Raw genomic sequence first — 21887 nt, forward strand, 5'->3', positions numbered from 1 at the left:
TGTATTTGTGTCCCTCCAGCTTCTCTGTCCAGAGGGTCCCCTGACTCTCCCCCAGTCCCCAGCCCCCACACCCACATCTGGCCTCTGCACAGACATGGCTGGGAGGAGCTACTACCCTTCTTTCTTCGTCCCCGACTCCATTCTCATCCTTTCCCAATTGCTCAGGTGGAATACAGTGTCAGCCCATGAGTGTCAGTCTAGGGAGAAGTCTCCTGAGCTATTCTCAGTTCACCCTGGTGGGGAAGGACAGGACCAGGGGACCCTGAGCCTACCCTGAGGGGGAGGGGAGGCAGGCACTCTAGGGACAGAGGAGAGGACTGGGGCACTACTCCTGGCCCTCCTGGACCCCAGCAGAAGTCCTCCAACTCCAGGCCTAGCCTTGCAGGGCAGGAGCCTTTGGGGCCAGTCACCTTTGCCAAAGCACAATCTTCAAAATGTTAAAAGCGTGATTCTCATACAAGTTGTTATTGAGAATGTGTCAAAGTTTTCTTTCTTTCTTTTTTTTTTGGTGATGTTTGATTTTGGGTTTTTTTTTTTTTTTTTTGAGATAGGGTCTCACTCTGTTGCCCCAGCTAGAGTGCAGTGGTTGTCATCACAGCTCACTGTAACCTCAAACTCCTGGCCTCAAGCAATCCTCCTCCCTCAGCCTCCCAAGTAGCTGGGGCTACAGGTGTATGCCACCATGCCCAGATAATTCTTCTATTTTTTGTAGAGACAGGGTCTCACTCTTGTTCAGAGTGGTCTAGAACTCCTGACCTCAAGCCATCCCTCCCACCTTGGCCTCCTAAAGTGCCAGGATTACAGGCATGAGCCACTGCACCCAGCCATATACAATTTACTGATGAGGGAACCAGTGGGATGACAAAGCTGGTTCCAAGACGACTAAGAGAAACTGACTGATATGTGCATATGGAGGGGGAGAGGGAGAAGCAGGGGGTATGTGAAGAATACTGGAATAAGATTGCCAAGTTAGAGACAAAGCTAATTAATGTCCACAGGACAATAAAATTGTAACCTTAGGGTGAATTTCTCTACTGAACAGATAGAGATTATTTACTTCTTCTGAGAAATATCATTTGCATCTTATCAGTTTTCTGCAAATTAGCACCTAACTTTACAATCAATAGTAAATATGAGTCAAAGTTACTTTCCCGTGGGGAATCAGATGACTCTTAGGTGGCTTCATTAACAGAATACTCTAGAGCAGACTTGTCTGATATAAATATAATGCAAGCCACATACATAATGTTAAATTTTCTAGTAGCCACATTTTTAAAAACAAGAAACTGGTAAAACTAATTTTGATAATTTATTTAACGCAATATATCTAAAACATTGTCCTTTCAACATACAATCAATATAAAAGAATACCAATGAATTCTTTAATATCCTTTTTTCTAACTAAGTCTTTAAAATCCGATGCGTGTTTTACACTTAGAGGACATCTCAAATTCGGACTAGGGTTCAATGTCGTGCAGGGCTAGTGGCTACCATACTGGATAGCGCAGCTCTAGAGCAGTGGGTTTCCAACTTTAGGGTGCATCAGAGTCACGTGCAGGGCTTATGAACACACGGATGTCTGGGCCCCACCCCAAGAGTTTCTGATTCAGCAGATCTGAGGTGGGGGAGATTCTGCATTTCTAGCCAGCACCCAGGTGATGCTGATGCTGGTATGAGTGCCACACTTTAAAAACCACCACTCCAGCATGACTTGGAAAGGACTCCCAATGGTCTGCTTATTTCCAAGTTGTGGATCGTTTTCTTCACACTCCTCAGGCTGGCAGGGTGGGCGGCAGTAGTGGCAGTCCTCCTGGAGGGTGTTTGCACTGGCTCGGCCTCAGACTGGGGGGCTGCAGGCTCTCAGACTGGGAGCAGCCTCTCGGACTACCAGCTGGAAGTGGGTGAGGTTTCGGCAGCACCACTGATGGCATTGACTGTGTGCTGGCTCTGAGGTAGAGCCTCAGAGGGAAGGGAAAAGGGGACTGACCCTCGGTGCCCCATGGCGGGCCCAGTCCTTGTGCTGGTTGCGTCTTACTCATCCTGGGGCAGGTCCAAATAGATGGAGGTGCTGGCAGGGCCCCAGGGCTCTCAGGAACAGCAGATGGTCCTTGAAGCCTAGAGTGGCCAGAAAAGGGTTAGCCAGACAGGGCATGAGAATTGCTGTGGATCCCAAGGACAAGTGGGCCTGTATAGGAAATGGACAGTGTGGGGAGACCTGCTGAGCAAGGGCTTGAGGAAGGGCCAGTGAGGGACCAGGACCCTGCAGGGAAACAGCAGCCTTGGGAGTGGGAAGTAAAGGATGTCCCAGAGGCAGGACTGGCAGGTACCTCCGCAGCCGTTGATTGCTACTCTCTCGTTCACGGATGCGGAAGGATTTACCTGGCCTAGGTCACATCTCGGCCCCATCTCAGGGACCCTTTTTCTTGGGAGTGGGGTTGGGTGCAGCAGGCACCTGTGTGGATGTACGGGAAGTGCGTGTCATCTTTTGGGGGGCACTCCCATGCTCGTTGCATCACCAGTGGTATCCCCAGGTTAGCATTCATCCCCTTCAGGACAGGGACTACATCCCATCCTGGTGTTTTTCCCTCCTTCTAGCACATGATAAAGGACTGAGCACATGAGTACTGAGTTTAAATGAACTGGTTTGCACTGTGGGTATGATTAGGGAGTCTATACTCTATGTCACATATGAACGTGGGCCATGTATCAGGTGACTACTGTGGGTGTAGAGGTGTTTACACCATGGAATGTCATCAGGGGTGTAAGGAGTGATTACTGTAGTATATAAAGTGAGATAAATGGAGTGTCTACACTGTTCAGGTATACTATTTGGGAGCATTGGAGGTGTCTGCACCTTGGGGTGACCTACAGGGGTATCAATGGTGTCTACACTTTGGTGACTATGTAAGCTGTTTGCACTGCAGGGTATCCCCTAGGGGTGAATGGAGTGTCTACACTGTGGGTGTGCACTGTTTGGGATCCCATGAGGTATCTGCACCTCAGAGTGCTCTGTGGCGGTGTATAGAAGGTCTACACTATGTGAAAGTATTTCCTGGGTGGCACCCACTGTGGATGGACATGCACTGATGTAATGTCTCTGCAGAAAGGAAAGCAAAGGGAGTGCCCATTATGCAGGGGAGCGTGACAGGTGCAGAGGGTTCAGCAGTGTGGACAGAAGCAGGGCCCTGGGGAGGTGCATCTCCAGGAAAGTGACTGCCACTAGCTCCCAATGAGGGGCTGCCCGCTTGGGACACCTCTATTCCAGGGCTTGTGCCCACTCCTCCCAGCACTTGGAGACCTCCTTTTTGGGTACTAGATTTTCAGGGCTTGTAACAAATCACCCTCTGAATGTGAATTTCATGTTTGCAGACTTGGGAGGCAACTCCAGTGAATCAAATGGATGTTCAAATTTGGGTATATAAATAGTATGTAAGTGACTGTATAGTAGTTAAAGGTACACTCCCTGGTTTTGGACCCTTATGTGCTATTTACTTTAGTATATAGTATAGTCCAAATCCCTGCCGAATGGGTGGAGGTAAAATGAGGAAGCTGACCAGAGGAACTCATACAATGGCCCAGGAGGCTGTGCCATGTCAGGACCCACGGCAGACTTTGGCCCTGCACTCTACAGTTTGCAAAGAGCATCTCCCTGGATGCTCACGGAGTCCTATAGGGGCAAAGGCAGATATTGATAGTATTCTGAGTTTACTAAGAGTACAACAGCCCGAATATTGCCCATGGTTACCTTACTGGTGGGGGTGGGACCAAGGCCCCACCCTCCCAGCCAACTACCAAGGCCCCACCCTCCCAGCCAACTGCCTGGAAGGAGTGGAGGACCAAATGCTCATGTGTTTGTACAGAAAGCAGCTTCATCAGGCGTATACTGCACTTTTTTCCAATTACTCTATGTGAAGAAGATGATATTCACTATGTATCTGTACCACGTGTCTGACAGATACACCCTGTGTATATAGTGGGTATATGCTCCGTGTGATTAGGTTTTTGCTGTATATATAATGGATATGGAATGTGTAAGAAGGGGATTTGCTGGGTGGATCTCGTTGGCAGGACTCAATCTGCTATATGGGATGGCTATACAGCATTTGCAATGACTATATTTTGGGTAATCATATAGAAGATGAAATGGTGTATTAATGTATATACTCTATGTGTTCCATATCGTTTCTGTGCATATACCATGTGGGATGTGCATAAACTGTGCATGGTGGGCACAGATTAGTGTACCGTGTGTGATGCATATAGGCTGTATGTTGAGTACCTATTGTATAAGCTTATGTGAAGGCTATACCCCGAGTGTGTGTGATGGCTGTATGAGTAATAGTATCTAAGGCATATACAGTGTCTATAATGGATATGCTATTTATGATGAGTATACACACAGTGTACGATAAGGTTACATGGGCTAAGTGTGAGTACATGCTATGTATGGAGTATGCACTGTATATGTATGTGTTGGGTATACAGTGTGTTGGGTATAATTTGTGAGTAACAGATATATATAGTGTATATGATGGACATACTCTTTGTGATGAATGTACCTTGTGCGGGATAAATAAGCACTGTGTGCTCCATACACTGTATGTACAGGCCGGTTCTGTGTAATGAAGTGTTCATGTGATGTGTCTGTTTGGTGCGTATCAGGCACCCTGCGTATGTGCAGCTCGTGATGGGAACGTGGGGTGTGTGCCTGTGTGTGAGCAGGCAGACGGGAGTCACCCTACTGGGCAGGGGCATGGCTGGGAGCAGTTGGATGTTCATCTGTTTCAAGAAACCCCAGACCCTTGAGCCCACTGACCACACTGTTTCAGATTCTTCCTCAAGTTCTTCCTCAAATGCAACCAGAACTGCCTGAAGAATGCCGGGAATCCCCGTGACATGCGGCGCTTCCAGGTGGGTCTGGAGAGGGGGTTCCTGCCCGCAAACCCACCCTTTCCTGATAGTGTCCAGGCAGGGAGGTGAAAGGGAAGGTTGTGAGCCTGCCACCCTGGGAAAAGCGCCCAGGGCAGATCTCTGCCCAGCCCTGTGCCTTCGGGCCTGGTGCCCGCTGGGGGTGGGGCAGCTCCATCTCAACTTATGCTGGCTGCCAAGGGAGGCTTCATTAGAGTCCCACTTAAGAAGATGCTAATTGTGACATTTTTACATGATTAACGACCCAGGCAATTTGCATAGCGTGAAGCGGAGAGCAGCTGCCCTTAGCACATCCCCAACCTGCGCACCCCTCCCAGTGCACCGGGTGGGGGGAGAAGGCAGCTCCTGTTTCCTCCAGGAACAGGGCAGGCGTTCCTGCCCCTGTTTCTCCCTGTGCTCACTTGCCCAAGACCCCATTCCTGCCTAGGAGCCCTGTGCATACAGCCTAGAGTTCATGTGTTTGCAAAAACAGTAGCCACTCTTTGCCCTAGGAGTTAGAGTTCTTTCAGGGCTCTTGATTTTTCCGGCTTTTGGAGGGGTCAGTTCATGGGGTGTCATGTGATCCACCTGGCCCCATTCCTCCAGCTGAGCCCCTGGGGTTGAGCCCATCAGTGACCCTAAATTTCAGCATCCAGCCACAGGTCTCAAGTTGCTGCTTCCCCACACATTCCCCTCCCGGGAAGCCCCCGAGGGCCCCAGCCAGGCTGGCCTCGGCTCTCCCCACAGGTGGTGGTGTCCACAACGGTGAGCGTGGATGGACACGTGCTGGCCGTGTCCGACAACATGTTTGTGCACAACAATTCCAAGCATGGCCGCAGGGCGCGCCGCCTGGACCCCTCCGAAGGTCAGGACCCCTGGCCTAGCCCGGCCACCGCGGGCCCAGCCAGCCCCCAGCCCCCACCTTGGCGTGGTCCCCTGACCTGGGTCCTCTCCTGCCTCCCAGCTGCTACCCCCTGCATCAAGGCCATCAGCCCCGGGGAGGGCTGGACCACGGGCGGCGCTACCGTCATTGTCATCGGCGACAACTTCTTCGACGGGTTGCAGGTCGTGTTTGGAAACGTGCTCGTGTGGAGCGAGGTGGGCCACCCCCGCCAGTCTCCCTCCGGGCCTCCGGGCTGGGCCCTCCCCTCGCCCGGACGGGACCTGCAGGCCTCCCCTCTCCCCTCGCAGCTAATCACGCCCCACGCCATCCGGGTGCAGACGCCCCCTCGGCACATCCCCGGGGTGGTGGAAGTGACCCTCTCCTACAAGTCCAAGCAATTTTGCAAGGGAGCCCCCGGCCGCTTTGTCTACACAGGTAAGGAGTCAGGCAGGGGAGGGGAGGTGGAAGGTCCTCAGGAAGCCCCACCCAGCGCAGCAATCTCGGTCTGTTCTCCGAGAGAGCAGCGTCTGCGGTGTGGCATCTCCCCACCTATACCCACTTATACCCACTTATACCTCATGACCGCTCTGCACGCCTGACCTTCTTTTCCTGGCTTTCTGTGCTTTCCTCCGTGGCCTCTGGCTCCGCAGTCCCTTCCTGGGCCCGGAGTCCCCACCCTGCGGAACATTCCCTCTGCCTGGGGCTTTCTGACCAAAGTGTCTCCCTCCTCCTGGTCTAGAACCCCTCCACAGAGATGTTTATTTCAAAGATGCCCCCAAAGGGGCTTGCTGCTCCCCAAATCTTGCCTGGGTCTCTGGATTCCCCCAGGCCAACCCAGGCTTCACTCTGCATGCACACTCACATACACTCGCCTACACACACACCTTGCACGAAGCCAGGGCGAGCCGTTAACACACGTGGAGATGCAGCATAGAAGCCCCCATCCCATCCCAGTGGCTGGATTTTTCCACTTCCATCCTCCCACCCCAGCCCAAGCCATTCACTTCTCTGCCCCCCGCCCAGCCCCCAACCATCGAGCCTTTCTCCAGACACTCAGTAGTGACCCTACTTACCCTCAGGGAGCTCCAGTCTAATGGGGGAAGGCTGAGTGGAGAACACCGTGTGGGGTGGGTGGAGTTGCTCGGTGGAGAGGTTGACAAGTTAACCAAAACCTCTGGCAGGGAGTGTCGGCTGAACTGGGCTAAACTGAAACCGGAGGGATGACTAGGGAGGTAGACAGGGAGAAGGAATGGCAAGTGCAAAGACCCAGAAGTGCTTTCTGCTTGGGGGGAGGGGGCGCTAACCAAAGGAAATTCACTAAATCAAGAGTTAGAGGAGGAGAAGGTAGGACTTTGGTAGCTCAAGTCCCGGCCAGGCTACCCAAAGAGGAGGAGGGCAGAAACAGGGCAAGGAGGACTCCTGCACCCTCTGGAGAGCCCTGGGCACGGGCCAGTCCCTTCCCTGCAGCGCATGCAAACCTTTAAACCCTTCGATGCTTCTGAGTCCACCTGGGCTGTGACAAATGGAGATCGTTGGGTTTTTTCTTTTTCATAATAAATAAACTCCTGATATGACCAAATGCAAACAGAAAACTTGGCCGGGCCAGTGGCTCACGCCTGTGATCCTAGCACTCTGGGAGGCGGAAGCAGGACGATCACTTGAGCTCAGGACTTCTAGGACAGCCTGAGTAAAAGCAAGACCCGGTTTCTACAAAAAAAAAAAAAAAAATTAGCCAGGCGTGGTGACACCTGCCTGTAGTCCCAGCTACTCGGGAGGCTGAGGCAGGAGGATTGTTTGAGGTTGCTGTGAGCTAGGTTGATGCTAGCCAGCTCAACAGAGTGAGACTCTGTCTCAAACAAACAAACAAACAAAACCTCTCCGTTGTTTGGTCCCTAGGAGTATAGAAGCTAGAACGTGTGTACTATTTCCCTTTTTTTAAATCACAAATGAGATCATACTGTGCATGTGTGTTAATGCCAAGCGCCTGGCACAGAGCCTGGCTCAGTGTTTGTTGAATGAATGAACAAACTGAGGAACTGAGGAAACTTCCCTGAACCTGGCTGACCGGTGTACCCAGAGTTTTCCGGGGACCTGGGGCTGGGTTTGGTGGAGAGGGTCTGCAGCGAGACTCCTGGACTTGTCGCTTGCCTGCTTTTTGTGCCCTGTGTCCCTCTCTGGGAGGGAACGTCCTCCAAACGCTGCCCCTCTCCCCAGCCCTGAACGAGCCTACCATTGACTACGGATTCCAGAGGCTACAGAAAGTCATTCCCAGACACCCCGGAGACCCCGAGAGGCTGCCCAAGGTACTCAGAGGGGTGTGGCGGGGACGAGGGTGTCCTGCGGGCGAGGGGGTGAGGAGGGGCTCCCGAGGGCCCCTCCGCCGCCCCCGGGGGCTGCCCCTCCGTCCCGCTGTCTCCTCCCCTGCCCGCAGGAGGTGCTGCTGAAGCGGGCGGCCGACCTGGCGGAGGCGCTGTACGGAGTGCCCAGCAGTAACCAGGTATGGCGCCTCCGCCCGCCTCCTGGGGCCGCCGGGCCCGGGACTCTCCCCCACCCGGCGCCTGCGGCTGCCCCGGCCGTGCCCCGCTCTTGTCTTCGCAGGAGCTCCTCCTGAAGCGCGCGGCGGACGTGGCCGAGGCTCTGTACAGCGCCCCCCGGGCGCCTGCGCCGCTCGGACCCCTGGCCCCGAGCCACCCACACCCCGCCGTCGTGGGCATCAACGCCTTCAGCAGCCCGCTGGCCATCGCCGTCGGGGACGCCACGCCCGGACCCGAGCCGGGTGCGTCCGCCGCGCCTCGCTGCAGCCCCCGGGTGCCCCGACGGCTCCTTCCCTGCCTGCGCTGCTCCCCTGACCGCAGCTCTCCCGCAGGCTACGCGCGCAGCTGCAGCAGCGCGTCCCCCCGCGGGTTCGCGCCCAGCCCGGGCTCGCAGCAGAGCAGCTACGGCAGTGGCCTCGGAGCTGGCCTCGGCGGCTACGGAGCGCCAGGAGTGGCCGGCCTCGGCGTGCCTGGGTCCCCCAGCTTCCTCAATGGCTCCACGGCCACCTCGCCCTTCGCCAGTGAGTGTCCCCCGCCCGCGAGGAGGGGGCTGGGGCCCTGTCCAGCTAGCCCATCCCGGGGAGCGAGGCGGTCCCCCAAGAGGGTAGACAGTGGCTTAGCCCTCGGGAGCAAGCCCAGCCCTCCCCGCGTGTGACCTCTTCCTGCCCTTGAACCTCGACCCCACCCCTCGGCCGCACGTCCCGGGGTCCTGCGGCCGGAGTACTTCTTGCTCCTTTAGCTCTCCTTGCTGACCCCAGTCGCACACATTGCTTCTCGCTGTGCAGTCCTCCTGAAGTCGGCTTTAATGGGGTGGGCTGGGGGGACGTCCGGCGGAAACCTGATGCACAGCCACCTAGCCGACTTCGCCGCGACTTCGGGAGGAGGCTGGCGCCCCCTGCTGGAAGCCTAAGGAAACTCAGGGCTCCGGAGAAGGGGCTTCCACCTGGCCCCAGCCCCCCTGGAGGAGAGGCCGGGTGGGCGGTGGGCGGATGCGGTTCCCTGAGATGTCGCCCCGCACAGCGAGTGAATTCTGTGTGGTCAGAGCTGTACTCAGAGTCTGAGTGTCCAAATCAGGAGCTGTCTGGCATTCAGCAATTTTACTATACTACTTTGAACTTCAGTTTCCTCTCAGTAAAATAGGGTCAGTTCCACCCCCTCGCCTAAGGTTGTTCTAGATCTGAATGTGCCACTATGCATAAAGGGCCAGGCAGAATTAGGAAACAGTGTATGATTTCTCAGTCCCAGCCCTGACTGTGCGCTCTAAATCCTTCATCTGGCTTCTCGGAGTGGAGCAGCTCAGGGCTGGGTGGATGGGCAATGCCTGGGTGTCATGGGTGACATCCATGATTGCTTTATGCCTGACCACTTTACACTGCCCTCAAGTCTCTTCCAACGTGAAACTCCAGATCAGCATGTTTAGGGCTCTTTTTAACTTAGCTATTCTGCAGACATTTATAAAGCGCCTACTGTGTGCAAAGCACAAGGCTTGGGAGATAACTCCACCCCTGCTCGCCTGCAAGCAGCCTCCCTATCAGTCATAAAAGAGGTTGTCCCTCCAGTCCTGGGAGACTGTGCTGAGCTGGAGAAATGGTGAAGGCTGCCCAAGAACGAGCTGGCCATGCTTTGCATTCAGTTCCTGCACCTCCTCGCCAGCCACCTGGGGTCTCCCTATTCAGCAAAAAGATGGAGAATTCTAGAGCTGCTTAAATCCTGCTTCTAGCATCAGCTGGGGACACCCTGGACTTGCCCAGGGGTCAGTCCTATCTAATGTGGCTATGGGCTCTAGGCCTTGAGAGATATAGTACGTCTTCTGAGCGTTGATCTTAAGCCCTCCGTGGGGCTCCCCAGCAAGCAGTGAGCATTGTCTTAAAGGAGATGGGGCTGAGGACATTTGGAAGAGGGGCAGCCATTGGAGGCATCATTGTATCAAAGTAGGGGGAGATGCTCATAGGGCAAAGGCAGCCTTCTCAGGCTGTCGCTTCCCTCCAGGAAGCCCCAGCCCAACCCCATTGCCTGCGGCTTGGACAACACTCACATCACAGCCCTACTGGGCTTTACAAGAGAGAGCAGGGAACTAGGTTTAGATGAAGATGAGGAAAGGTGAGATGTCCTGCCCTTGGCAGGAGAGGAGGCTGCAGGAGGAAGGGGCGGGCACAGGCTGTGTGCAGGAGACTCCCTTGCTATTCCCAGGAGAGCAAGCCACAGCCCCGGATGGCTGGGGAGTTGGAGAACAGGAAGATTTATTTCTTTAAAATTGATCATCTGGAAGAGGGAGATACAGGAGGCCTCCAGGGCCCAGGCTGGAGATGACAAGGACCTGCATTAAGCTGGAAAGAAACAAAGTGCCCTGGGGTGAAGGTGAGGGTGGGAGGGGGCAGACAGAACACTGGGGGTGTTGGTAAGGAGAGCATACCTGTACAGGAAGTTAGGGTGCTTGCATGAGCTATGGTCCTGGACAGACAGACCTTGTAACAGGAGCCTGTTTGTGCCCCCCAGATTCATACCTGGCTACTTGCCCCAGGGCCCCTAAATACTTCCTAGCATCTCAGAATCCCAGGGGTTTTCAGCAGGAATCCTAACCTATTGCAACTCTTGTTCATCTCATCTTTGGGGCATCTCCACTCTCTGCTTTTGTTGGATGTTCTGGTTTTGCTTATGTTTTTACCTGGTGTGGCCTTGTCATCTCCGGCCCTAAGAAAGAGTCTCCAGAACCCTCCAGAAAGCCAGGGCGGCAAGCCCAGGACTCTCACAGCTCCCAGTGAGGTCTGAGCCTGGGGCCTGGGGCAGCAGCCCATGTGGGGCCCACTGCCCACGCCGGGGCCCCAACCAAGCTGCTCACTCTGGTGCTGTCTCCCTGTTGTGTCTCCCACTGCCTTCCCTGCTGCCCCTGCCCCTCCCTGCCCCGCCCCGGAGTCATGCCTTCTAGCCCCCCGCTGGCGGCTGCCTCCTCCATGTCCCTTCCGGCCACGGCCCCCACCACCAGCGTCTTCTCCTTCTCGCCTGTCAACATGATCTCCGCCGTCAAACAGAGGAGCGCCTTCGCCCCCGTGCTGCGCCCACCCAGCTCCCCACCCCAGGCCTGCCCCAGAGCCCACGGAGAGGGGCTTCCAGGTGAGCGATCCACCTGCCTCGCTGTGGCCCAGGCAGGGCCCTGACGGAGCAGCTGGGCTAGAGTGGCCCCACTCCGTCCACGTCTCACCAGTGACCAGCTCTTCCTGGGGGTGGAAAGCAGGAAGCCCTGCAGGAGTCCAGGGAGGTCCATCTGGACCCCACTTCCCTGGGCCTCACAGCTTGGGGTGGTCACCACTCCGGGTACTCTCAGTTGACCACTTGGCCAAGAGGAAGGGATTCAAATCCCTGTCGGGGAAGGTCTGGAAACCACCCCAACACCCCTATGCCAGCCAGTTGAGCCCAGAGCAAAGACCCAACCCTCGGAGCTAGAGGAAGCCAAGTGGGCCGAATGCCTGTGCCCTGTGCCTCTGTGTCCACCAGAGGGTAGCACACACCGCTGTGAGAGACTGCGATGGAAGGGGACTGACCTTAGATGAGGTTTAGCCCGGCTTCCCCTCCCGCATTTTACAGATTCAGAATTGAGACCAAGTCACCCCTCCCGCATCTCATTAATGGAATGGTGGTTCTCTCCTTTTACACACACGCAGCAGAACCTTTTAGCCAGCAGAACTTTGCGCATCCGAGTGCTCATTGGAAACTCACTAGCAGACAGAGGGAGCACTGCCTGTGGGGAAGGGGACCACAGGATGTGGGCGGGGCAGGGCCCAGCTGACAGGGATGGTTGGGGCAGGGCTGGAAGAGGGTGTCTTCCCCAAAAGGCTTACAGGTGTTTCTGTGCCTGGCTAGGGGGGTGTCTCCATGGGATCCCCTGGGACTCAGTACAGAGTTTAGCACCTAGCTGTGTGCCTAGCACATAGTGGGTGCTTAATAAATAGAATTCTTATGTGAATAAACGGGTCAGAAGGGCACCCCTTCAAACCCAGCGGCAGAAGGCTGCAGTGTGGCTTGCTGGGCACCGAGCCGAGAGGCCGGGTTAGGGCCGGGTTAGAGCATGTCCTGTGGGGCATTGCCCAGGACAGTAATGGGCCATTGGAAAAGAATCAGTTGTTCAAATTAGGTAAGTGGTTTGAAGAATTTATCAGAGCCTTTAATGCGCTAGAGTGCATGATGGATCTTCTAGGGAATAGAAAATGCAAATTTGAGCACAAAACCTATTTTTCAAAGAGCATCTTGAGATTAGTTCCCAGGGAATGGCCTCAAGGTGGAGGAATAGACACTTGCATGGTGTCCTCAGCCTGCTGTGGGGGCCAGTCAGGCTGGGATGCCTGTCACGAGAGCAAGGCCAGTGGCTTGGCCCCAGAGTCATCTCTGGATCCAAGGCTGGGCAGGTGGGGTGGCCTCCACGCTGAGGCGGGGAGGTGCTGTGGATGGTGCCCTGTAGGGTCTCTGTGCTCCGGGGAGAGTCCCTGGACACTGGAGGGACAGTGGGGAAGCACAGGGCCTGGGAGAACAACTGAGGATGACACATGTACACAGCAGCCAGGGAGCCTGAGAGAATCGACCGTACCCAGGGTACACAGAGCAATTCCAGCACAGTCCAAAAACTTCTTAGCACTGTGCTCATGCCCTGCTCGGAGGGTAGAACAGGGCCCCTTCCCACCAGGAGCTGCTGCTCTGGGCAGCACCAGCAGGCCCGTGTTGGTGAGTCAAGTCATAACAAACTTTCGTGCCAGGGAGGGAGGGCAGGCATGGGGGCTGGTGGGCAAACCATCCAGAGGGTGGGCCATCATCAGAGAAGACCTTGCCCAAGCAGGGTTTGAAGAATAAGTAGAGCTTTCTAGCGGGGGAGGAATGCGCTGGACAGAGGAGACCTTGGGATGAAGGTGTGTGGGTGGGGAAGGCAGAGATGTTGGAGCCCACATTGGAAATGCTCGATGCATAGCTCGTACCAATGCATGTTAAAGACGTATTTAACCCATTAATGAGGGAGCTAACAGGAGGACAGAGCAGCTCAAAGGAGAATGGGAGAGACTAAAGCTAGCAAAATAAAGAAGGCAGGAATAATACTGCTCCACGCAAACTGCTTCTACAGAGCAGTAAAGCAATAAACCTGCAGCCTTCCTTTGGGGCCTGTCTTTTCTGCCAACTAGAAGTTGTCATTTGTCAACGTTCTCCAAGTTAACATCCAACTTAACAAAGCCTGGGTCCTACCCAGTAGTGCAGAACAAGTAAAAAAAAAGTCACATCCCCCAGAATAAGATGACTCCTAAGGTGGGCTCATTAGATAGGGCTCTTGGGTGACTTTGAAAGGATTTGCAGTCATTTTTTGCCTTATTTCCAAGTTTTGGATAATTTTTCTTAAGTGTGTCTGGAGCTTAGGATGGGAGGGATGGGGAAGGCAGGGGCCACCAGGTTTCCCTGCCAGCAAAGGGAACCGTGGGAGGGGGTCAGGCAGGGCAGGAGTGGTGAGGTGATGAACTTTGTAGGTGTGGGAGGCAGACAGGCTGGTGCAGCTGCACTATAAATCAGCGCCCTGGAGGCTGGCCTCTTTCCCTCTCTGTCCTGGTTCGTGGCCATCTGCTCCCTCCCCGTGAGACGGGCCTTCTGAAACAGGCAGGCCTGGGGAGGGGAGCCCAGAGTCATCTCTCCCTGGAGGAAGCTGGGGAGCAAGGACTGCGGCTGCACCTGCCCCTCACCCCTTACCTGCAGTGCTGCCCCCAGGCCAGGGCCAGGGCTGGCTGACTGCCTTCAGAAAGTGCTATATGTCCTGCCTGCTGTCCCCAGCCCATAGAGGGACAGGCAGGTGAGATCCCCAGGCAGCACATGGCTTATGGCTCCCTTCTCCTCGACCACCGCAGACCAGCCTTTTGAGGACTCTGACAAGTTCCACTCTCCAGCCCGGGGGCTTCAGGGCCTGGCGTACTCCTAATGACGGTAGGTCTCTGGCTGAGTCTTGCCTCCTCCCCCGGCCCCGAGATGGGCTCTCTCTCCCCAAAAGGCCTTACCAGGGATGGGGAACTGGGGCCCAGGTCTTCCTGTCCAGGGCCTGACAGCTGTCAGAGGCACATGCCCATCCCAGTGGCCCAAGCTGAACAGGGGAGAGAAGTGGCTTCCTGTCCCCTTGCAGCCAGCCTTCCTCCAGGACCGTCTTCTCTCCCTGTCTCTCCCCACCAGGTCTGTAGGTGTTGCCCACACAGAGCCCAGACTGGAGGTTCCTGGATGGCGGCACAGACAGAGGCAGGGCCAGGGCTGCAGGCACACCTCAACCCGTGGGCTGAACGGGGAAAGGCCTTCGTCCTCGCGCTCAAGCCTCCCCCACCACCCCCACAGGCTCCTCTCGCCTCCCTTTCTTGGGGTGCTCGGAAGCTCCAGCGCTGTGCAGATGCTCGTGGCAGGGGAGCGCCCCAGGGGGGTGCTGGGATGCCGGGGCTCACTTGCTGGGTCTTGGTTCCTCTGAAGGAGATGGATCTTGTGCAGACCAGAGATGTCGGGTGAGGAGAGCGTGGGATGGGGACTGTGGGAAAGAGGACAGCTCAGGGAGAAGTGACCTGGAAAGGTCCTGTGTGCATCTGACCCATCTCAGCTGGCCCAGCATCCCACCTCCTCTCCGGAGCAAAGGGCAGTGCCCGGCGGTCGCGGGAGGCCTGCCCGGGCTCCCATGGAGCCTCCATAGCCGCTCTGCGCCGCGCTGCCCCCGCTTCCTTCGAGACCTGAGCACTCATGCTTGCCGCATCATGCCTCCCTGTGGGGGCCTCGGGCATAGAGGAGGCAGAAGAGGGGCTGCCAGGCTGCCTGACTTTGGGGTCTCTCCCCAGTGGCTGTCTCACGGACTCTGGCCCCCCCTCACACACTAACTCTGGCTGGCCCCATGGAACGGGCCCAACTGCCCCCCAGGTGGCCTCACACTCTGCTCTGCTAAGTTTGGAGAAAACAATAAACCAGATGCAGGTGGCTGCCTGGCCTCTCTTGCCTGCTTCCTTGGTGTGGGTTTGCTTTTCTCAGCAGGTCAGCAGCTCTCCTGGGGCCCCTCGAAACTGAAACCGTGCCCCTGGGCAGCCTTCTGGCCCCTTGGGCTTTTTAAACAGCCCTGGAGTTCAACTAAGCAAGTGTTCCCTGCCCCCCACCCCACATCTGCCCAGTCCACTCTTGGGTGCTGTGGGGAGGGGAGCAGGCGAGCAGGCCTGAGGACCCAGGAGATGGGCTCAGGCCCCAAGAGCTCTGGCTGGGAGCACAGTCAGGCCACGGAGGACTCAGGCCCCCACCTGTCTGCTCAGGGCCAAAGTGGGGATTGTCAGGACATTGCTGGAAGCCAGGACAGAGCAAACCAAATGCCACCAGATGTGCAGGGGCTCAAAGTGAGATCTAGTCCAAAACAGAGGCTGCAGGGCCTTGCCTGCGCTGGGTGGGGTGGCTTGTGGCTCCCGCAGCTGCCTGTCTGAGCCTCACGCCAACCCCACCCATCCCCCCCAGGGCCCGGGCTCCTTCTGGCCCACCTGCCTCGGAGACTGAGAGGAGGGATGGTAAAGAGACAAGACCCCTGAGCCCCTTCACTCATCTACCCTCCTCTCTAGGATGAATCCCATTGTCCCCCTGAGACAAGTCCCGTGGACGAAGGTCTGGCTGTCTGACCCTGGAAGCCACCTTTTGGATGCCCTATCCAGTGAGCCCAGTGTCCAGCTCCAGGCCGCAGGCTGTCCTATCTCTCCCCATGGCCGTGCTCCTTGGGTCTGGCTTCTGGACACCCTGCCCCTCCCAACCACGCGCCCAGGCCCTGCAGCCTTCCGGACAAGCACGCTTGCCAAGGCACACGGGCTGGTCCTGTCTTTCAGGGGCCTCCACCTCTTTCTCTGGTGTTCTTGGCCAGTCCCTGGAATTCATGTCCCCTGGCACCCATAGTGAGGGTCATCCTGCCCTACTCTTAGCACCTGCCCCCCCCCCCCCCCGCCACCTCCTGCCAACAGTTCGTGTTGCAGCCTGTGTCACAAAGCACCAACGCCTGCCTGCCTGCTCTGCTTGGCTCTGAGCAGCCGCACTGCCCAGACCCTCCCAGGCCAACCCCCTGCAGGGCTCTAGTCTGCACTGGACATGGGCAGTCACTGGACAGTGGTCACACTCTGGCTCCCAGGATGGGTCAGGTGCTGTGGTCAATATAAAGGAGACATGGCATCTGTCCCCTATGATCACACAACAGTGCTCAAGCCACCGTTTGAGTCAACACTGCCCTCTCCCTCCTCTGCAGCAGACATAGCCAATCAATTATGATGTTTGCTATGGCCTAAACTGTGTCTCCCTGAACCTCCCAGGTGACTGTATTGGAGACAGGGCCTTTAAAGAGGTGATTAAGGTTGAATGAGGTCACCAGGGTGAAATGCTGATCCAACAGAACTGGTGCCCTTATAGGAAAAGTGAGAGCCGGGCGTGGTGGTGTGCACCTGTAGTCCCAGCTACTCGGGAGGCCGAGGCAGGAGGATCACTTGAGCCCAGGAGTTTGAGACCAGCCTGGGCAACATAGCAAGACTATATCTCTAAATAAATAAATAGATAGATAGATAGATAAAAATTTAAGAAAGAAGAGTAAGAGACATGAGGGCTCTCTCCTCACTGTGTAAGGACTCAGCAAGAAGGCAGTTAGTTGCCTACAAGCCAGGAAGCGAGGCCTCCCCAGGCACCAAATCAACTGGCACCGTGATCTGGGACTTCTGGCCTCCAGGACTGTGAACAATAAATTTCTGTGATTTAAGCTACCCAGTCTGTGGTATTTTGTTGCGGTAGCCCAAACTGCCTGATACAATATTCTTTCCCACATGTCTTAGTTTTGGCTCCCCCAGAAGCAGAAATTGAGACAAGTTCCCTGCTGGAGAACTCCGAGAGACAGTGCTGGATACACGGCAAAGTTTTCCCACCGAGGGGCAGAGGATGTGGGATATCGATCCTCCAGCCTCCATCTGTCCCTGGCTGAGTGCTGCTCCCGAGAGAGTGACGCTCTGCCGCTTCTGGCCTGCCCCTCCCACCTGCACAGAGACAAAAAAGCCACCGGTTAGGCTTTCGTTGTAGAGTGCTGTAAGCAAATACTGGAACGTTAAATCCGAGGTAATATGAACAGGGCACCAGCAGCTTCTGTTGTGCTACAGAACCACCAGGATCACAGACTTACTGTCAACACAGCCACTGATCAGAGTTGTCACTTGAGATGAAAGCTATTAGCCAAGTCTGGTAAATTTCACCCCAGGCCTTTTTGTAGCCAATAAATCAAAAAGGAGTGAGTCAAACTGGACCATGAGTCACAGGTCAGTACCAGACCAGCCTGCCAGCAAACCTGGGCCTTGGTCTGGGGCTGTAGCATCTCCAGCAAAGCAACTGGGAGATTTTTCTGGGCCTCACAGACAGAACCCGTCTGGACTTCCTACATTCTTTAGTCAAAAGAGGTTCCATTCTCAATAGCTCTAGCAATCCTGTGTCTGAGAATGACATTAAGCCAAGTGGCAGATGCTTGGTCTTGATCGTACATAAATCTGTAGTGGAGACCCACTGCCTGATAAATGCTGTCAGATAACCAGGTCATAGTTTAGCTACAGTCCCGAGGCCTTGTGCAGAAGACAGAATTGATTGTCTCACTGGCATTGACCGCTGCAGGTGCTGACACCCCAGACCAGTGATGGGAATCCTAATCTTAGCTCTAATGCCTAATAGAATAGTGGTTAGGGTGGCATCATTCATGGGAATGGAGGTTGTCTTAGTTTGCTTCCCCCAGGAGGAGAGCTTGAGGCAGGAGTTGGGTTCAAATGGTTTATTTGGGAGGCAATCCCAGGAAGCACCAGTCGGGGACAGGGAAGGGAGGCAGTGGAGAGAAGGAAGCCCACTACAGAGCACTGTTGGGCAAGTTACTACTGTGGGTTTTCTAGGGCTTAATTCCAGCTGGGAAACCTGGGAGACCACAAAATACATGCCCCAGAGATTTCCCACCTGAGGGGTGAGGGAGCTGGGGTATCTATACTCCAACTCCCATCCGTCAGTGGGGCAGGGCTTCTGAGTAGCGTAGGAGTACAGCACCAGCTTCCTGGCACATCCAGGCTGCCCCATGGGTGGTACAACAGTCCCAATGGCTAGAGAAAGCACTCAGGCAAAGAGATGCAGGTGCTGGCAGTTGGGGTTAGACAGGTGTACACTGGAGAAGTAACGATGAAGGGATTCAGGTGGGGCACGCAGTGCTTGCCCTGGAGGTGGTCCCTGGCAGTCATGCAGAGAAGTTGGTTTTTCCTACTTGAAGTAAGTTCATGGTGGGCATGATTTTGCCTTTATCTGCAGGTCTCACCTCTCCTGGGACAAGGTGACAGAAACTGCCCAGGCTGTTTCTTGTTGAAGTACCAAGATGCCAGATGACAAAGGAATCCATCTTGGCAGCAGCCCACCTCCGGGTTTTTATTCCACAGGGCTAATGGGGGGAGGGGTAAGACGGGCATCAGACACTTGGCCACTCTCCCTTCGGAGTGAGAGCATCTCCAGGAAGTCCTCTGGTTTCTTCTTACAAATGCTTCCCAGCAGAGCCAGGCTGCTGCGTTCTGCATCTGGCCCTGGGGATTGGGCAGCCTCTGAGGACACATTTGGCTCAGGCAGGACCCACTGTGGACAGGTCTCACTGGAAGCAGCTCTGCCCAGCCCTCCTGCTGCCTGTTCTGCAAAATATCCTTCTCCTTCCTACCCACGCCCCGTATTGGTGGAGCCCTTAACTTCTTCCAAAAAGAAAAATCTCCCAGAAAAATGGAAACTCCCATGCAGTGTGGAAAAGATGGTCTTTTTTAAAAAACGGTGTTGGAGCCCAGTGTGGTGGAACACATCTGCAGTTCCAGCTACCCGGCAGGACGAGGCAGGAGCAGAACTTGAGCCCAGGAGTTTGAGGCCAGCCTGGACAACATAGGAAGACCCCGTCTCTAAATGGTGTTGGGTCAACTGGATATTCAGTTGAAAAAATCATACTTGACCTCTTCCTCACAGCATACACAAAAATCAATTCCAGGTGGATTGTGGATTGCAACGTGAAACCTAAAACAGTGAAGTTTTATGCCCTTGAAGATGGACCCGAGTGACCTCAAAGTTCTGTTTCCCTGCCCATATAACCAACTTTGGAATGAGGCAAGCATTGAACATGTTTGAGGTGGTTCAAATGGACCCTAGAATCTCTCTTTTCTTCTCTAGGATAATTTTTACAAACATTGGAAAAAGTTCACAGTTTATAGTGTCTTTCTCCCCAAGAAGAGAAAGGCTCTTCACAGCTAGTGATTCTCTGAAGCTCTCAAGTGCTTAAGCTGGGATGGCCACCTTCTCCCACCCCATCCACACCTTTGCACCTACACTCTGGAGCTCCCCTCCTCTGCCACCCCCTCGGTGGCAGTAACAGCTCCCACTGGATGATGGAGGGGAATGAGCCACCTTCTTGGAGCCACCAGGCTTGAAGTCCGACGTTCACCAGAGGGTCCCAATGGGTGGTGAGGCGCTGACCACAAATACGCACCTCTCAGATCCTCTTGTCACTTCTTCCACAGTCCCCTTCTCGTCATTCTCATTATGAGATTTTGTTTTTAAGGCACAGAACCAGTGCATCATTATAAGATTTTTGATGACTAGAACTTCTTAATTGAATGTAGTCTAAGTTATCAATCTTTTCTTTGTGGTTAGTGCTTCTTGGATCCTTTAAAAAAATTATTTACCTGCCTTAAAATCAAGACAATATTTTAGAAGCTTTCTTGATTTTAGCCTTTATATTTAGATCTACACTCCAGCTGGAATTGATATATTGTGTATGATGTGAGCTACGGATCAAATTTATTTTTTTTTCATATGGATTGCCAATTGTCCCAGCACCATTTAGTGAAATGACCACACTTTCCCCATTTCACTGCACCGGAAACTTTGTCATAAATCAAGTGTTCATATATGTATGGGGATTCTCTGTTCTGATACATTGATCTTTTTATCCATCTTTATGCGAATACTACACCATCTTAATTACTTTAGATTTATAGTAAGTTTTGATACCTAGTACAGCAAGTCGTCCAACTTAGTTCTTCATGATTATCTTAGCTACACTTGGTCCCTTGCATTTCCATACAAATTTTATAATCAGCTTATTGATTTCTATTTTTAAAAAACCCTCCAAGATTAAGGCAATCTCGGTTAAAAAAAAGAAATAAACAAAAAAGAAAAAAGAAAAAAAGAAAAACCTGCTGAATTTGCATTGAGATTGCATTAAATTTACAAATCAATTAATGGAGAATTGATATCTTTAAAATATTGAGTATTTCGATTTATGAATATTGTATATTCCTCAATTTATTTAGGTCTTTTAAAACTTCTCTTAATATTTTATAGGCCTCTATGTGAAAGTCTTACACATTTCATTTATTCCTCTTTGATTATTTTATGCTATTATAAATGATGCAATTTTTTAACTTTATTTTCTATTTGTTGCAAAGATATAGAAACACAATAGATTTTTGTATAACCTTATATCCAGAGACCTTGCTTAGCTCACTTATCCATAGATTATCTTAGATTTTCTTAGGTACAGAATCATGTCATCTTCAAACAAGGACAGTTTTATTTCTTCACTTCCAGTCCTTATTTCTTTTTTATTTTTATTTATTTTTCTTGCCTAAGTGTAGTGGCTGGAACCTCCAATGCAATGTTGAACATAAATTACAATAGTGGACACTTTCTTTTAACTTTTAACATTTTTACCATTTAGCAGCATGTTTGGTTTTATTTATTTTTTTTTTTTTTACTTTTATTTTTTGAGACAGGGTCTCACTCTGTCACTTAAGCTGGAGTACAGTGGAGTCACCATAGCAATCCTCCTGCCTCAGCCTCCCAAGTAGACGGGACTATATCATGGTGCATGCCACCATGCCTGAATAATTTTTTATTTTTTTATTTTTTATTTTTCTGTGAGACCAAGTCTTGTTCCATCACCCTGGGTAGAGTGCAGTGGCCTCATCATAGCTCACCACAGCCTCAAACTCCTGGGCTCAAGTGATCCTCCTGTCTCAGCCTCCTGAGTAGCTGGGACTACAGGCATGCGCCACCATGCCTGGCTAATTTTTCTATATATATTTTTAGCTGTCCATATAATTTCTTTTTATTTTTAGTAGAGATGGGGTCTCGCCCTTGCTCAGGCTGGTCTCAAACTCCTGAGCTGAAGCGAACCTCCCGCCTCAGCCTCCCAGAGTGTTAGGATTACAGGCGTGAGCCACCATGCCCAGCCCTATTCCTAACTTTCTAAAACTTTTTAAAAATTATAAATAGATGCCAAATTTCATGAAGTATTTTCCTAAATGCATTAAGATAATCAAATTACTTTCTCCATTATTTTGTTAATGTGCCAAATTACATTAGTTATATGTCTAATTTTAAACCATTGCATTGACTGTCTAATTACATGTTTAATGGTAAACCTCCATATAGCCTTTACCCCGGTAATACCAGCTGTTACACATAGCCCTGTTCTCTCTCTCTCTCTCTCTCTCTCTGCACTTTGCTTGCAGGAGGCACCCACT

At 53.2% G+C, this 21887-nt stretch overlaps 1 protein-coding gene across 3 annotated transcripts in view; it reads left to right on the forward strand.

Moving 5' to 3' along the window:
- The window catches only part of EBF4 (EBF family member 4), a 48477-nt gene extending 33154 nt beyond the window's left edge, over positions 1-15323 (forward strand). For 2 of the 3 annotated variants that reach the window (XM_069495484.1, XM_069495485.1), the window contains 11 exons: positions 4830-4911; positions 5656-5773; positions 5873-6006; positions 6100-6226; positions 8006-8094; positions 8223-8288; positions 8390-8567; positions 8658-8846; positions 11239-11436; positions 14196-14271; positions 14512-15323. In XM_069495484.1, coding sequence (XP_069351585.1) covers positions 4830-4911; positions 5656-5773; positions 5873-6006; positions 6100-6226; positions 8006-8094; positions 8223-8288; positions 8390-8567; positions 8658-8846; positions 11239-11436; positions 14196-14266 — 1252 coding nt within the window. In that variant the 3' untranslated portion in view covers positions 14267-14271; positions 14512-15323. Of the gene's footprint in view, positions 1-4829; positions 4912-5655; positions 5774-5872; positions 6007-6099; positions 6227-8005; positions 8095-8222; positions 8289-8389; positions 8568-8657; positions 8847-11238; positions 11437-14195; positions 14272-14511 lie in introns of those variants that run through there. The other variant, XM_069495486.1, reaches the window with a different exon arrangement.
- The last annotated feature ends 6564 nt before the right edge of the window (positions 15324-21887 follow it).

Source organism: Eulemur rufifrons, chromosome 20 (genome assembly GCF_041146395.1).
Source record: "Eulemur rufifrons isolate Redbay chromosome 20, OSU_ERuf_1, whole genome shotgun sequence".
NCBI lineage: Eukaryota > Metazoa > Chordata > Mammalia > Primates > Lemuridae > Eulemur > Eulemur rufifrons.